This window comes from Strigops habroptila, chromosome 3 (genome assembly GCF_004027225.2).
Source record: "Strigops habroptila isolate Jane chromosome 3, bStrHab1.2.pri, whole genome shotgun sequence".
NCBI classification, from domain to species: domain Eukaryota; kingdom Metazoa; phylum Chordata; class Aves; order Psittaciformes; family Psittacidae; genus Strigops; species Strigops habroptila.
The window spans coordinates 55,712,468-55,727,453 of record NC_044279.2 but is presented as its reverse complement, the minus strand read 5'-3'; the positions used below and the strand labels follow the sequence as shown (position 1 = coordinate 55,727,453).

General features: G+C 39.1%; 1 protein-coding gene across 3 annotated transcripts in view; it reads left to right on the top strand.

Moving 5' to 3' along the window:
- The window catches only part of FBLN1 (fibulin 1), an 83,307-nt gene that overhangs the window by 49,076 nt on the left and 19,245 nt on the right, over nt 1-14,986 (top strand). For 2 of the 3 annotated variants that reach the window (XM_030479879.1, XM_030479881.1), the window contains exons 15-16: nt 8,553-8,695; nt 10,702-10,833. In XM_030479879.1, coding sequence (XP_030335739.1) covers nt 8,553-8,695; nt 10,702-10,833 — 275 coding nt within the window. Of the gene's footprint in view, nt 1-3,133; nt 3,578-8,552; nt 8,696-10,701; nt 10,834-14,986 lie in introns of those variants that run through there. The other variant, XM_030479880.1, reaches the window with a different exon arrangement.

Genomic DNA, 14,986 nt, shown 5'->3' with positions numbered 1-14,986 from the left:
TGCTAATAAAAAGTTCTTGTCTCTTCAGCACATGAGGAATTGTTGCATACCACTCAACTCTTTTGGGCACAAAGGAGTGAAAACCAGGCTCAGAAATTAGCAGGAGGGAAGGCAGAAGATATTTTGTTCTTATTTCTCCATTAGGAAATGTTGTATTCATTATCTAAAATGGAATCTCTCTAGTTTTGGTAGTTTTCCTTTATGAGTAACCGGTGTTTTGTATATGAAATTCAAACTATGAGTAATTGTTTGAAACCAGTATTTCAGCTGCAAAATCAAATGTACGAGAACAGAGTAGCGAGTGAGCTAAAATAAGCAGGAACAAATTCAGGAAGAAATGTTTAGCAGCAGCATGTGCTTACTTTTCTAGCTCATGTGCCTAGTTGCAGACGTATGCAAAGATGTATATAAATCCACCTCACTGCAAAGCAGAGCATGTTTTACTTGCGCCCTGGGTTGGGTTTCTCTGTTAGCATCTTGCTGCCTCCCCCGCACTCCCCTTCTCTCGCTGGGTCCCCTGTGCTTTCTCCCACAGCGACACGGTGTGGTGGCAGGGTATGGTGGCTGTATGGCGACCTCATCCGTCCTGAGATGCCATGGAGCTGGAGCAGCACCCCGGGTCTTGGGCTGCTCACTCACTATCAGCAGGTTGTTGGATTCCCTCGCCTTATGATTTTCTTCTGCCCACTGAAGGGAAGCATTTAAATAAGGTCTAAAGGGTACACTGGGATTTAAATGCTCATTGCTTATTGCCTTTGTGGTGCATGACCCCAGAATGAACTCCAGCTCTTGAAAGCAGTAATATTTGCTATCTCTCCTTTGTGGTTATTTGATGAAACAGTTAGTGAACAGTAACTAAACCTATAATGAAGTGTTCAGTGTGTAGTGTGCACCACCAAAGAATATGGTACAAGATGATGAATTCTGAATAATTCTAGCTTCTAGCTGCAGGCACATCTGTCTCCACAAATAACTTTTTGAATCAGGACATTCTCCTGATTCAGAAAGTTGTTATTAGGAAACTGGAAGCTTTGGGGTTCTGGTCTCTTAAAAAATCTAGCTATTATTATAAAATGTATTTTACTTTTACAAAAGAATAATTCAGGGCATCTTTATGAGCACGTAAGTACTCATGAGCAGGTACATGATTCCAAAAAGATTTACATGAAGAAAACATTTCCAACTAAGAAATTAACTGTCTTGACTTGCTTCATGATTTCAGCAAAACTAAGTAATTCTCCTTAGTGGAGTTATTGATGACATTTCAGAAAAGAATGCAGAACTTGCTATACCTGAAAATATTCCAGTATCCACACCTAATTAGCCGGTCATCCTGTGAAGACTTGTGCATGCTGTTTACATACATGAATAAAATTAAGAATGCATTTAAGTCTTCAAAGAATTGCTTTGTACTTTCATTTGCAAGTGGTATTAAAAGAAAATATAGAACACATTAACTGAAGAACTAAGGGTGCTTTCAACTACTCTTTTTGAAAGTGCTTATTTTGCATATAATGAAAAGCTTCTGGAATTCAAGTCATGATGCACTGGCAACAAAGTGGGGCTTGCTTATGAGCTACAGTTCTGTTGATACCAGATACTCCTGATAGGAGCTCAATTTCACATGTCAAAATAAAATAAATGAAATGGGCACTCACATTTCCTTGAGGTAGCAAGAAGCAAGCCAGGCTTTCATGCTGGAGCATTTGTTAGTAAAGAAGTAAGTAAATAGTTTAGGTTCTAAAGCCTCAGCCTGTGAACTTAATATTGCTTCTGAGTGGAGGCTTTTGTACATAACTTACTTGAGTCGTAGTTGTGCATGAGGCAAGTTTGGAGCTAAACGCACAACCTCATCATCCCCAAATTTTGCAAAGTCAACATCCAAGTGAGATCATCATGTCTACCTCTACTTCCACGCGCTTGTCTTGAGAGGATGTTCACCACAACTTGAATGTGGTGTTGGGCATATCTTTAATCTGAAATTCATATAAACTCTCCTTGTATGCAATTCTTCAAACACTTCTCAAACCCATCAGGTATCATGACATGTCAGATCTCCATTAATGTGCTGGTAGACTACAACATTTTTTAATAGCAGTGACTTTCATGCTCATACCTGTCTGTGCAGTAGTCTACTGGATAAACTTCACAGTTCTCAGTAATAAAAAGGGAGGAGATTGTTCTCTCCATGCAAATCATGATTTCTAGTGCTGACGTTCGTTGTTCACTTTCAGCCTGTATGGGAGATTTCTTCTTAGTTCTCTAGATTTTTCACTGTAATACAATGCCTCGTCATAAGGGAAAGAAACAGCAAAGGGCAACTTTCTTACTCACCAGCATCATTCCTGTAACTCAAGGTTGCATAAGAGTGGACTGAATGTGTAGGTCACATGATGGAGACTTCAGGCTGTCGGATCTTGCTTTCAGTGCTTTCCTAGATGGGTGTTAAGACTGATCCATGTTGTCTCTCCTGGCAGCACAGAGCAATACTGTGCCAAATCAAGAGGAGTAAGGTTTTCCTTCAAAGTCAATAAACCTTAACATACAGGTGGTGTTGGAAAAAAGTTTTACATTCCTCTGTATGCTGTCGGATGATGAACATACGTAGTGCAGTATCTAAAGTGCCTCTTCTCTCTCAGAAAGACTGACTCTTTGTATATTTGTGGTTTTCAGAATACTTTGCTCAGTCTTAAAATCCAGCCAGACATGCCAAGTAGGACACAGTCAACTCACCACTTAGGAACTATTCCTTTATTTAACGAATGTCCAATCAACAAAAGAATAAAACTGGGGGAGGAGGGAGGCAATGTTCATCCTGGGAAGAGCTTAGCCAATCTAAATGCAAATAGTCTCTCACCCACGTTGAGGTGCCAGACTAATTCCGTCTGTGCGTGCAAATAAAAGGCAGCACTTCTGAAAATGGCAATGCTTCTCCAAAAGCACCTGCTACAGACAAGTTCATCCTTATTTAACAAATGCCCATTTACAATATGACTGAGGTGCGAGGCTGAAGAATGGATACAGTATGCAAATCAAGATATCTTTTCCCACCCCCACTGCCCTTGCTCTCCTATCACGCTTGCTAAATGTACGCTAATCTTCCTCTTGTCTTGTGTTCTCACTTTTCTTGCAGTCGCTGTGAGCGCTTGTCTTGTAATGAAAATAAGGAGTGCCAGAGCCTGCCTCTGAGAATAACCTACTATCACCTCTCTTTTCCTACCAACATTCAAGTACCCACCGACATTTTCCGCATGGGCCCTTCCAATGCTGTCCCTGGGGATAAAATTCTGCTGTCCATCATCAGCGGGAACCAGGAGGGGTTTTTCACCACAAAAAAAGTGAACAACCACAGTGGCATTGTGGTCATGCAGCGGCAAATCACAGAGCCCAGAGACCTTCTTCTGACAATTCAAATGCAACTTTTCCGCCATGGAACTGTCAACACATTTATTGCCAAACTTTTTATCTTTGTCTCTGCACAGCTTTGATCCCTAACTTACAAGCATCAGTGGCTACATTTTCTCTTTTAAGAGTAGCTTTTATTTCCCAATTTTAATAAAGTTTTAGTTCATCTGTTGCATGCTGCACTTGCATTTTATTTGCCATCATCATTATAGTTCTTCGCTTTCCCTCATAACTGAACATCTCAATTTGAGGAGATTCTTACAGGTACTCTGCATCATTATAAAAAGCAGAAACAGGTGTCCAAGAGCTTATTGCCTGAGTATACTGAGGACTGAAAACCATTCATTTACTTCACACGGTAGTGGAGTTGGTCTCATTTGATGATACACAGCTGCATATGTTTAGGTCTAAATTTTTGAAATAAAATGGGTACATAATTTGAGCTGTCTCAACTGAGACATCTTTAGAGAGTTTCATCATTTCTGAGGCAAATTTTTGGTGCATTTTCTGAAAATCTATTAAAAGGATGTAACTTCGGCCCTTAGGACCTCAGAGGTGCCCCAGCACACAAGTGGCTTTGAAAATGAGGAGCCAGATTCTTAAGCTGCAGTAGTTATCATTGCTCTGTTGTAGCCAGTGAGCTTGTGCTGATTCCCGCCAGGTAGAGATCCCAGTTCTAACTTTTAAAGATGGTACAAAAGAGAATCTCTTCTAAAGAACATTTATTTTTGAGATTTTTCAGCTTCTTTTCTGTGGAATTTCCACTGAATTGAAAAACCAGTGATGGGAAAACAGCAATGAAATTCCTAACAGCATTCAGCTACCAGCTGAGAGCTCCTTTTTATTTCACAGGCAATATCCTGAGACGTGAAAAAGATATTTAGTTCGTCTCTCTCCAACTTCTGTACCAAAGCTGATAAATATTTAATATTAAAGACTTTACCCACCACCACTACCCGAAAAATCTCAACCAAACCCTAGCAGCCCTAAAAGACCTGCCAGAATTCTGATATCCAAATCTTTCTTCCTTTACTTCTACAACTTTCTTCATTCACCTCTGTGCAATCAAGAATACAACTGGAATTTCTTCCGAGTTCTTTTGTTTTGTGAGCTGGAAAAGGTTTTATTTTACTTTTCAGTCCTTGTATTAACAAATATTAAAAGCTCAGTCCCAGAGGTATGATCTAAAAATCAGTATTCTTTGCACAATCCTGGGCTCAGATATCTCTGCTGCCTGGTACATAGGCAGAATAGTCAGTCCATAGATGAAGAATAATCCACATATGAAAACAAAAATGCTTCACCAAATAAATACAGAAGACACAGGCAAGGTACAAGGTTAGAAACTGCAAACATTCTAAGCCAAGATCACAAGCCTTAATCACCTGAACACAAGGAATTACTCTATTAGCTGTAAGCTGCGGGCTCTTGGGCTCATCATCAGCCAAGGACTAGATTGGGGCATGATCGCAGCACTCTGCCAGAGTATTACATGTTCCCTAAGGCAAAGTTTATCCCAGCTGGCTGACAGGAGTACAAGTCTCACCAGGAATGCCAATGTTTAATAAGTCTGTTGACACATACTTATGAAGCTGCCAGAAGTTGCCAGTGGGGATAGAGTCCCAGTTTTAAATATTGAAAGCACAAGCCCGTGCTACTTGAACTAATGGGGTTTCTTACCGCCACAGAAGATGCTCGTATATAAACGCCTTCTGGCTACCAGTTCATTATGAGGCCGTAATTAAGTAGGATAAAGATTCAAAAATAAACTTAATTTTTGCAAGCATTAATATATATTTGTTTGGCAGGAAAAGAAGGGAGTGTGAGAATTTGGCCCTCAGTATTGTAAAATGTTACCATATTTATTGTATTTAGCAAGTAATTCAAGAACATGAAGCTCAGATTCTCCTGTATTAGGTGCTTTAATGCTGCAGTGTGGCTGGAACTTTCAAGAACATGTATGCAATTATGCAGTGTCATTTTTGTGCATGGTTCTTTCCAAATGAAAATGAAATCACAGCTCCTGGTCCAAAGAACTTACTAATTGAATCCAAGAGAGAATATGAAAAGAAATTACACCGGGACCCAAGAAAAAAGAAAAACTTATGTTCAGGAGAGGATTATTTGCAAAATAATTAGAGCAACTGAACTGTTTCTTAACTTTTTTCTCTTTTAAATGAAAAAGGCCTGGAAGAGGCACCAGCTCCAGAGCTGCAATTTTTGTTGGAGGAGGAAAACTTGAAGGAAAGATTTGAATAAAGACATTTCTCAGCACTTAGGAAGAAACTTTTGTCACTCACAGTCCCTACTATAGAAGCACATGAGCAGAAAGGAAAACGTCAGCTAATCAGAAGATCAAATGTAAAGATGATGTGTAAAGATAAAATTTAAAAGTATTTTGACATCAGAGCACATCATTAATAGCAAATAAGAGGATTTGAAATAGATGCTAGTAGTCAAAGAAATTGCTCCAGAAGATGTCTAAAAATGGGACATCAAAGCAGTGAGAGAACAAAGTGTTACCCAACTGTACTTTGGATATGCTGAAGCAATTAGAAGGGATATCAAAAGAAAGGTGATCAGAGAACAAATATTTAGGCAGAGGAAAATGAAAGCACAAACTCAAATTTAGTAGTATGGACAGAGCATGCAAAAAAGAAAAAGGTTGTGGGATCTGTAAGAGCAGAGAGAAACGGTGCAAAAAAAAATAGAGCTGACAAACATTTGTCTGTAACATGTATGGTTACAAGCTGGATGGATCTAGAAATTAGTTTTAGTAAAGAACTAACACAAATCACTTGTGATCATTGTGATCCTCCCTTTCAGTATGCAGGGCACCTAATTCATGTCAGAATGCTTTACTCCAGTGAATCAGAAGGGAGAATTATAAATGTAAGTCTTAGAACTTCATCTTAAATTCCTGGCTCTGTTGGATGAGAGTTTCAGAAATGTTTGTATTTGCCAAATTTTGTTCCAGCTGAAGGCAAGAGTAAAGCTCCCTTTTTTTCCTGGGAAGGAGCAAAGGCAGACCAATGCTGAGTGCTTCAGACACTCCCACCAGTGTTTCTGCATATAAATTCTATTATCTAAATACAGCTATGAAAATTTAGGATGCTGTGTGTATTGTACCAGTAGTACTTCATTAGTAATAACTTTCCAACGTGAGTTATGCAAGCTACTGTTTATTGGTGTCCCTAAAATCTTTAGATGATGCTATAGTTATTTGTTATGTAATGCAAAGAGAAAAAATTTTGCAGACCTTTTCCAGAATTTGTAAACATGTTATTGGAAGTAAAATCAGTCTGACTTGGCTCTTGTGACCCCAGCTCAGCAGGATCCTGAGGAAAGATGCAGTGGTTTTTTGTATGGCTGTATAGATGTAAATGTCTCCTAAAGTCCTTGATATGCAGCCAGGGGAAAAAAAAAAAGGGGTAGAGAGGGAAACAAACATGAGTGATGCACATTTTACCTCAATTCTATTTGTTATGTATTTTGAAATAGACTATATTGTGCTGAAACTAGACCATGTAATTTCGCTGACCCTTATTTCACAAACATGAGGGTCAGCTAGCTGGAAGTCATTTCTTAATTTGGCAGCTGAGGTCTAAAATAAGGGAATGGAATCTGTTACTGTAAGTCAGACTATTATGTCCATATATCCATAATTAATTTGTTCTGAAATGACCAGCATGAAGCATTTCAGCAGAAAGCCCTATTCTGTTCTCTGTGAGATGTCTAGGAAATGATGAAATTTTGTACCCAGGTAACAGTGGGAAGTAAAATGTCTCTCCTGGCCTCTATCTCCTGGCCAGTCTCAAAACATCAACTACAGAGTGAGAATAACAAGCCAGACTCAGCTGGTGTAAATTAAGGCAGTTTCATTGCCTTCCTGTGGACTACGCAAGTTCACATCTGTTGACGCATGATTTCCTTAATGTTGATTCATGTTTTCTCTTTTATTTTAGCTTCATACAATATCAGCTTGTTTGGCTTTGTTTTCTTTCATGAGCAAATGTGGGTAGCATGTAATAAGAAGTTACTGATGTATTTATTGTTAATAGAGCCATAAAGTCCCTTTGAACATCTGAAAAAAGATGGCTTGTAGGTGTGGACTTGGGTGACACATTTTGAAAAGAGCAAGAACCATTTGTTTCTAGATGTATCTGACAAACTAAAGCTTCCATTTTTGTTTCCCTTTTACTCAGTGAATTTTTCTTCCTTTTAATCTTTTAATTCCCCCCCTCTGACACTGCAGTCTTTTCTTTTTTCCACTTAGAAATATGAAGAAATGGGCAGGTCAAAGTTGAGATCATTTGTGGGGCTTAGTCACATTGTAAGTCCCAGCATAGCCCTTTCATCTCTCATGAACACAGACCGAGTATTGTGTGAAGTTCTTGAACTGTAAGTGACTTTAAATTCACTCTAGTGGACAAGGGTGAGAAGTCGTCATTTAACTTTTAATAGACTTTCAAGGACGAATGAGCAGCTGGTTGAGATGGAATATGAAATGACCCTTACCATTTCCCCAAACCCAGAATTCAATCTTTGAGGTTTTAAATAATGTGGTTAACTTTTTTCCACTCCCAGTTTCCGTTCCTCTCTGTTTTCTCAGTTGAGATGGAAAGGGGGCATGTGAAAAAAAAAAAAAATTACTACCTAGAGGCTTTTCTAGCTCTTTTTGCACTGGAAATTGTGAAAGAAAGTTGGCCCTTCAGGTATATCCTGCCAGATTGCCAGAGTGGGAATTGTTTCTTCTTTATATGGCTGATACCACATGGAGTGCAAAAAGGCTTGTGCAAGTAAGTGCAGCTCCACTGAAATTGGTGAGACCATGCCAGTACACTGCAGCTGAAGATCTGGGCCTAGTTGTTTGGTCCTGTTTGTACTTGGGAAGAGATTTTGCATGGCATCTTATGCTCTACAGTTCTCCCTGTTTTCTCATGTCCGACTTGAAGAACTAGGTTTGAGGGAGTTTTGACCGCAACTCCTAGCCAAGCCAAGTTTTTCAGTGATCCAGCAGTTCCAGCTTTTGAGGTGAAGAATGGACACTTCTATCGATTATAGTTTCTAGCTCCCCAGGTGACAAAACACAAAGAAGTAATTCATTTTCAGAATATACATGCATATCTCTCTCTCGTTTCTCTTAGCGTCAGACTTGAAAAGACAGATACTATTCGTTGCATTAAGTCTTGTCGACCTAATGATGTCAACTGTGTGTTGGATCCAGTCCACACAATTTCCCACACTGTCATTTCACTGCCCACGTTCAGAGAATTTACAAGACCTGAAGGTAAGTGGTTTGTTCCTTGTTCCATTTAGTAGACTACAACATATAAAACTTCCACCAGAAATCGTTGCCTAAAGCCAGACAAGCTACCGGTGCAGTAAAATGTTTGCACAGTTCCAAATTACAATGTACTATTCATTTAATTAAAACCTTCGATATCCAGGAGTTTTAATTTTACAGGACCGAGAAAGTAATTCAGAGCTCTAACTCATATAGCTTCCCAGGAAACGAAATAGTGAGTCTGAATTCCCAGGTACCACATTTACTCACGTAATAGCTGTGTGCCCCATGACTTGTTTTTTTCCTTTTTGCAGATTTTGCATAGGAGGTAGGTACTTATTATATTCCTCTCATCTGTTTATGGTCTGTTGTTCGCTGTCGGCAGGTGACTTGTTCCAAAAATATAGCCTTTATCTATCTGCAAACATTAATCACAAAGTATATTCTATTGAATATACTAATACTGTAGTTTGCTAATTGCTGACCTATCAAATAAATGTTGTTTTCTAAAATATAGAATAAAGGAAGGGAAATTTCAAGGACTGGACAGGAAGTTTCTAAGCTAGGATTCTCAAAAAGTATCCAAGTGAGTACCTGTCCAGTCATCTGAAGTGAATTTTCCAGCCCCAGATGCGGCACTCTTATGGCCACTCATGTATTTCTTTAGTTCCTTCAGCCTCTGCAGCACCTACAAGTTTTTAAGTCAAGTCAAGTCCTGCAGTTTCATAAGAATCACATTCACTTTGCTTAGTTCACATACATACATACACACAGATCAAGAGCCAATTTTTGCTGCTTGGCATTTGTATTCACTTTCTGGCAGCTTCGCTGGGGATTGCGTACACATCCATAGGTGGGATGACTGCTTTCAGCCCTGCTTCTCTGTAGGATGAACCACTCGGCAACTTGCTGTGTGGCACAGACAGAGGGAGAAGAAGTGGCAGAGGAAAGGAGGATTGTTTTGGAAGGGGTTTTAAAGAGCTTAAATCTCTATTTCTGATGCATGCAGAGTCTCAGCCTTGCTATGTCATAAAGTTGTCCTAAATGAAAGCCAAAGTTGATTCTTCACTTCTGTACCAGGCAAAAGGAGAAGGGCAAGAGACGTCTCAATCCTTGTTCATATAGGAACAATTTAACCACCAATAACTTAGCCTTGTAGAGCTGGTATAGATTGCGTCAGGCCTGTTTCAGGGCTCGGCTGGCCCTACTTCACAGGGAGCGGAGGAATGCCCCATAGCCACTTCTACTCCCATACACACCCCTTCAGCTTCACCAGGTGTACTGGCAGCTGAGCTAAGGATTTGGCCCAGGATGCTTCCCAAACTGTTCCCTCATTAGTCCATCCTTACGATTTAATAAAAAGAGATGAGACCTAGCAATCTGAGAGTACTACTGAAGCCCAGGAGACATTCCTAAACTGTAATACAGTGCATGGCCTTGGGTGAATTCTTACAGCCCCATGCTCTACATCATCTGTAGAGCAAGGATAATAACGAGAATAATAATACTTACCCCCCTCACAAAGGGCTAAGATACTCTTACTTTTTTTTTTCTTTTTTTTTTAAACCTAAAACTCTTTTCGAATACTCAAAAGGGCTCTAATTTATAATGGGAATACTTTAACTGCATAATGGAATCAGAGTTCAGGGGTTTATACTTTTGGCCCCCCTTCCCTGACCACCCTGTGGATCCTCAGTGTTGTCCTATTTGGGACTTTCGAAGTCTGCCTGGTTTCCAAGAGTTGTCTTTCTGGACTCTAAAAGTAATAGTGTTTTGGCTTCAGGGATTCTTGGATGGTGCAGGAGAAGAAAATAAATCTGTCTGAACCCGCCCTTCCCCCAGATCTTCTTTCTTTCTATTTTAAAGGACAAACTGAGAGTGGTGGGGGAGGGGGTTGTCGTCCATCAGCTTTGAGGACCAGTCATTTTGGATCAAATTCTGTCGAGTTCTTCAGTGATGTTTTCAAATACTTCTCAGTACATTCTATGATATTCTTTCTTTCTTTGCAGAGATTATTTTTCTTCGTGCCATCACACCTACATATCCGGCCAACCAGGCAGATATCATATTTGACATAACAGAAGGAAATTTAAGAGATTCCTTTGATATCATCAAGCGTTACATGGATGGTATGACAGTGGGTGAGTAGTGTTTTCTGTTTACTTTCTTGTCTCAATAATATTGTAGAACAAGGTCAAAGAAATTAACACAAGTGATTAATTCCCACCTTGATTTCCAAACCTGTATTGATTTGTTATTTACCAGTCCAATCTATGTAATTTGAACTAGTATCACAATTAATTTTTTATTCAAAATAAGAGAGGCCTAAACTTTAACTTCAGAAATGTTCTAACTTCTTTCAGAATTTGTGCTAATTACAAATGCAAATGGTTTCATTTTAAAATTATGAGCTTTTCCCATTATAATCAAACCAAATATCATAATACAGCATGTCAGCAAAGAGACTGTAAATTTAATTAAGTGTTCTTGTTTAAACAGCATTGCCCCAATTTTTGCGTAGTAGTAAATCTTTTAAAGCAGGACTGAATTTACTGAAACTGTTACCTGTTTCAATATTTGATGACAGGCTGGTTCAGTTTTAAATAAATACCTTTGTTAAAGGTAAAAGGGATCTGACGAATGTTGTGGTTTAGAAGAAACTTCAAAATGGAACATACACATTTGATTTACAGTCTCACCTTTGCAGGAAGGAGACATGGCAGGAGGTATACCTGTGTATACGGGTCATGTTGTAGACCTGCATCTATTCATATAGCAAGGAGGGGCTGCAACACAACCTGAGGTCATTCTTTCTGGTAGGCTACTCTCAGAGCAGGGTCCTTTTGGGGGATATAGTGCATACTGTGTGGAGCATGTAATGTGTATAGTGTATCTAGCATATATACATGCACACAGCTACATGTTTACAGTGTTATGCTGCTTGGCTTTCACTCTGGGACCCAGCAGACTCAGGAGAAGGTGGCAAATTATGTGAAGGTTGCAGAGCAGGAGCAAGTCCCAGCTGATGTGCTACTCTGTCTGATGCAAGTTGATACTGCCGTGGCAGGGGAATATGCTGTGATTCTCATGCTTAGAGAATGAATATGCCAGGTATTAAAAGGTAGTATTTGCTCTTTATTAATGTTTATTATGTTTATTTAATGTTTATTATGAAAATAAAGGACCACTGTTCCCACTGAACGTTTATGCTTCAGTATGTGAATGTGCAGGTTCTACTCAGGTTTATACATGTGAGACTTTTACTTTGTCAGTTTTCAGGAGCCAAAAGCGCAGCAGAAACTGGGCAGAAATATTTTACAGTGAAAATGGTGGATTCCTCTGTTATTATTTGTAGTGCTCTACTAGAGAAACACAAGGCACAATGCAAGGTTTGATTAGGGTTTTTTTCTTTTAATCCATTTCATATCATACAGTTAATAATCCAGACCGTGTTACTAGGTAGTAAGTTATCTGGAAGTACTTGTCTTTCTCAGTTTAAAAGATGTGTAGATGTAGCACCTAGGGTCATGGGTTAGTGGTGGGCTTGGCAGTACTGGTCAGACTTGATGATCTTAAAGGCCTTTTTCAGCTAAAACAATTCTATAATTCTATGTGCTTCTGCGGTTTCTAAGAGGACTTTGGATGAATAGAAAAATCGCTGCTGTGCATCTTCCATACTGATCGTTTGTGAAAAAGTCATATTTAGCATGATCTGAAGGTGGCACTGTTGCATTTCAGAAGCATGATACTACAGCCTGAGTTGTGCAAAGGTTTTATGAACTGTAGATAAAAATCATCAGTCATTAGGTTTATATTTCTTTCTTTATCAAACAGAAGTATACATGTGAATGCTGAGAAAGAGGGAGAGTCTGTTAAAGTGGGATGATAAGATTACAGATTTCAGGTATTGGGTTGATTCTTTAGAAGAGTATAAATGTTATCAGATCCCACAGTAGTTACAGTAGTTTGCTTTTCGTGATGCGTGCTTCTTTCTGTCTGAAATAAGAAAGAAGGATGTGTTTAGAAATTTGGCTGGCCAAGGTATTCGCCTGAGGGAAGCTTTTCCATTTTGAATAACAGGCCTGCGTGTTGATGGTATTTTACTTGGTAAATTGGATATCTGCCTCACAGCGTTAGGAGAAAAAGGATATTCTTATACACCAGGTTGAGAGGATATGATATATGCCTAAGTACATTCCCGGTTCTGCAAAAGAATTGAGCAACTCTTTCTTCACCTCAGTTCCCCCATCTGCAACATGGAGATGATAAAACATGCCTACTACTGTCTTAATTAATTCTTGTATGTAAGATTCTTAATTAATTCCTCTATGTAAAACTACTTTGAGATTAATGGATGGAAGCTGCAAAGTAAACTGCCTGCAGCAGAATTGGAAAAGGGAAAACAAAACAAAATCCCAGCTGATACTTACCTGGAGGGGCAGAGGTTCAGGACAGCATGTCGTATGTGTGAAATCAGGATTGCAAATGATTCTGCCAGCAGCAGTTCTGCTGCTCTCATCAGAATATCTTTTTTTCTCTTGTTGTTAATAATCAGAATGTTAGGTGTTTCCATGAAAGTGCTGGGTAGTTTTCAAGACAATAAATAAGATAGGATCCTAGTCTACATGAGTTCACAAAGTGAGTCCCTCTCATAAAGGAAGGAGAAGGGCTTGTATAAGGGTGGAATAAGACAAAGGGCATAAACAATACCAGAAAGGTTTGTTGGTTATCCCATTAAGTTACATGAACATAAGAACTGTAGGGATGTAACACAGGGACTTTAGCAGAGCAAATGCCCAATTAACCCAGTAACCATTGTCCAACATATGAGCAGGTAACAGACAGGTATACAGGAATCTTTCTGCAAATATAATGTTCCAACTTGCTTCAATTATCAGTTTATATGCTTCTGGGAAAGTGCACCTGGATTACCATGCTTGATGACCACTGATGGTCATATGTCTCTTAAATCTGTGTAGCCTATTTTTAATTATTATTAATTTTTGCTGCTTACATTGTAGAGGAAAGAATACATTTACCCTGAAATCATAGATGCATGGGTAAAAGGAATAATAAGCATGTCTCATTCAGTGTAATATTTCAGGAGAAATGACCAGAGTATGAAAGCTATTTAATCTGCTAATGGAAATTAGGTCACCAAATATCTTTGTCTACAAGACAAATTTGCTCTGTAAGAGAAAAGATAGAAAACCTCTACAGGAGTTCTGTGGGTTTATTTTCTTTAAAGAAAAGACATGGACTAGCTCAGAGAGAGATTAAATGCATAACAGCATATAAAAAAAAAGGCAGGAAAATAATTACTAGTGTTACTGAAAGGGCTGAGTGTAATAAACCTTGACTTCATGTCAGAGCAGAGGAAACTGATGAAGGCATTCAAAGAAAGGAGGGAGCAGTGGGAAAAGAGGGGAAGAAAGAACAGATCAATGAAGACACTCCTGCAGGAAGTCCTTCATTAGTAAGACAGGTTTTTGCTCGGTTGTCAGAAATGAGAGAGATGACACCTTAAGAAGGACCTGTGTTTGTGTGAATGGAAAGGAATAAGATGCTCTCAAAAGCGTAGCACTAAAAAAAAGTGAAAAGGTACAGGTTCCTTTTGGTAAAGGTTTAGAGAGGGGGAGAAGCTGTTAGAGAAAGAGTTACAGCAGAAAAGTGAGGACTTCACTACTGACAAAGAATTGTGGATTGAAGAATCCAGTCATCAGTTGTAGCCATTATCTGTTTAAGTTGACACTGAGACATCAAGGAGAAGATGTTAGCGAAGCTGAGAAATATGTAGGATTGGATGAAGAGTGGTTTGTCAGGCTGTTTTGTGACTTGTTAATGTAAAGACAGAAGCTGAGGTCATAGGAGGAGATGAAAGTGTATGGGAGCAGGTTGTGACGAAGGAGAGAGAAGACACTAGAAACAGAGGAAACAGTTGTTCTGGGAAATGTTAGAAAAAGAAAGAACACAGTCTCCCAAAGGAGATGTAGGAGAAGCAGGCACAAATGTGGAGAAGAAAGAGATAAGGACAGTATTGCAAGACCAAGGAAAGAAAATATATCAAATGGGAATCAGTGATCAGCAGTATCAGACATGGAGGAGCCAAAAGAAGTAAGAACAGACTCCAGAACTAGCTATGCTGACCTACAGGAAGTATCTTCCAGTGGAAGAGAAGGAACAGAAGCCAGCCTGCTGGAGTTGCAGTGTGTAGACTTCATGCAAGCTGAAGGAAAAAAGTTGTATAAAAATTTGCCTCCAATATTTCTACCCTATTGTATTAAAAAGAGATGT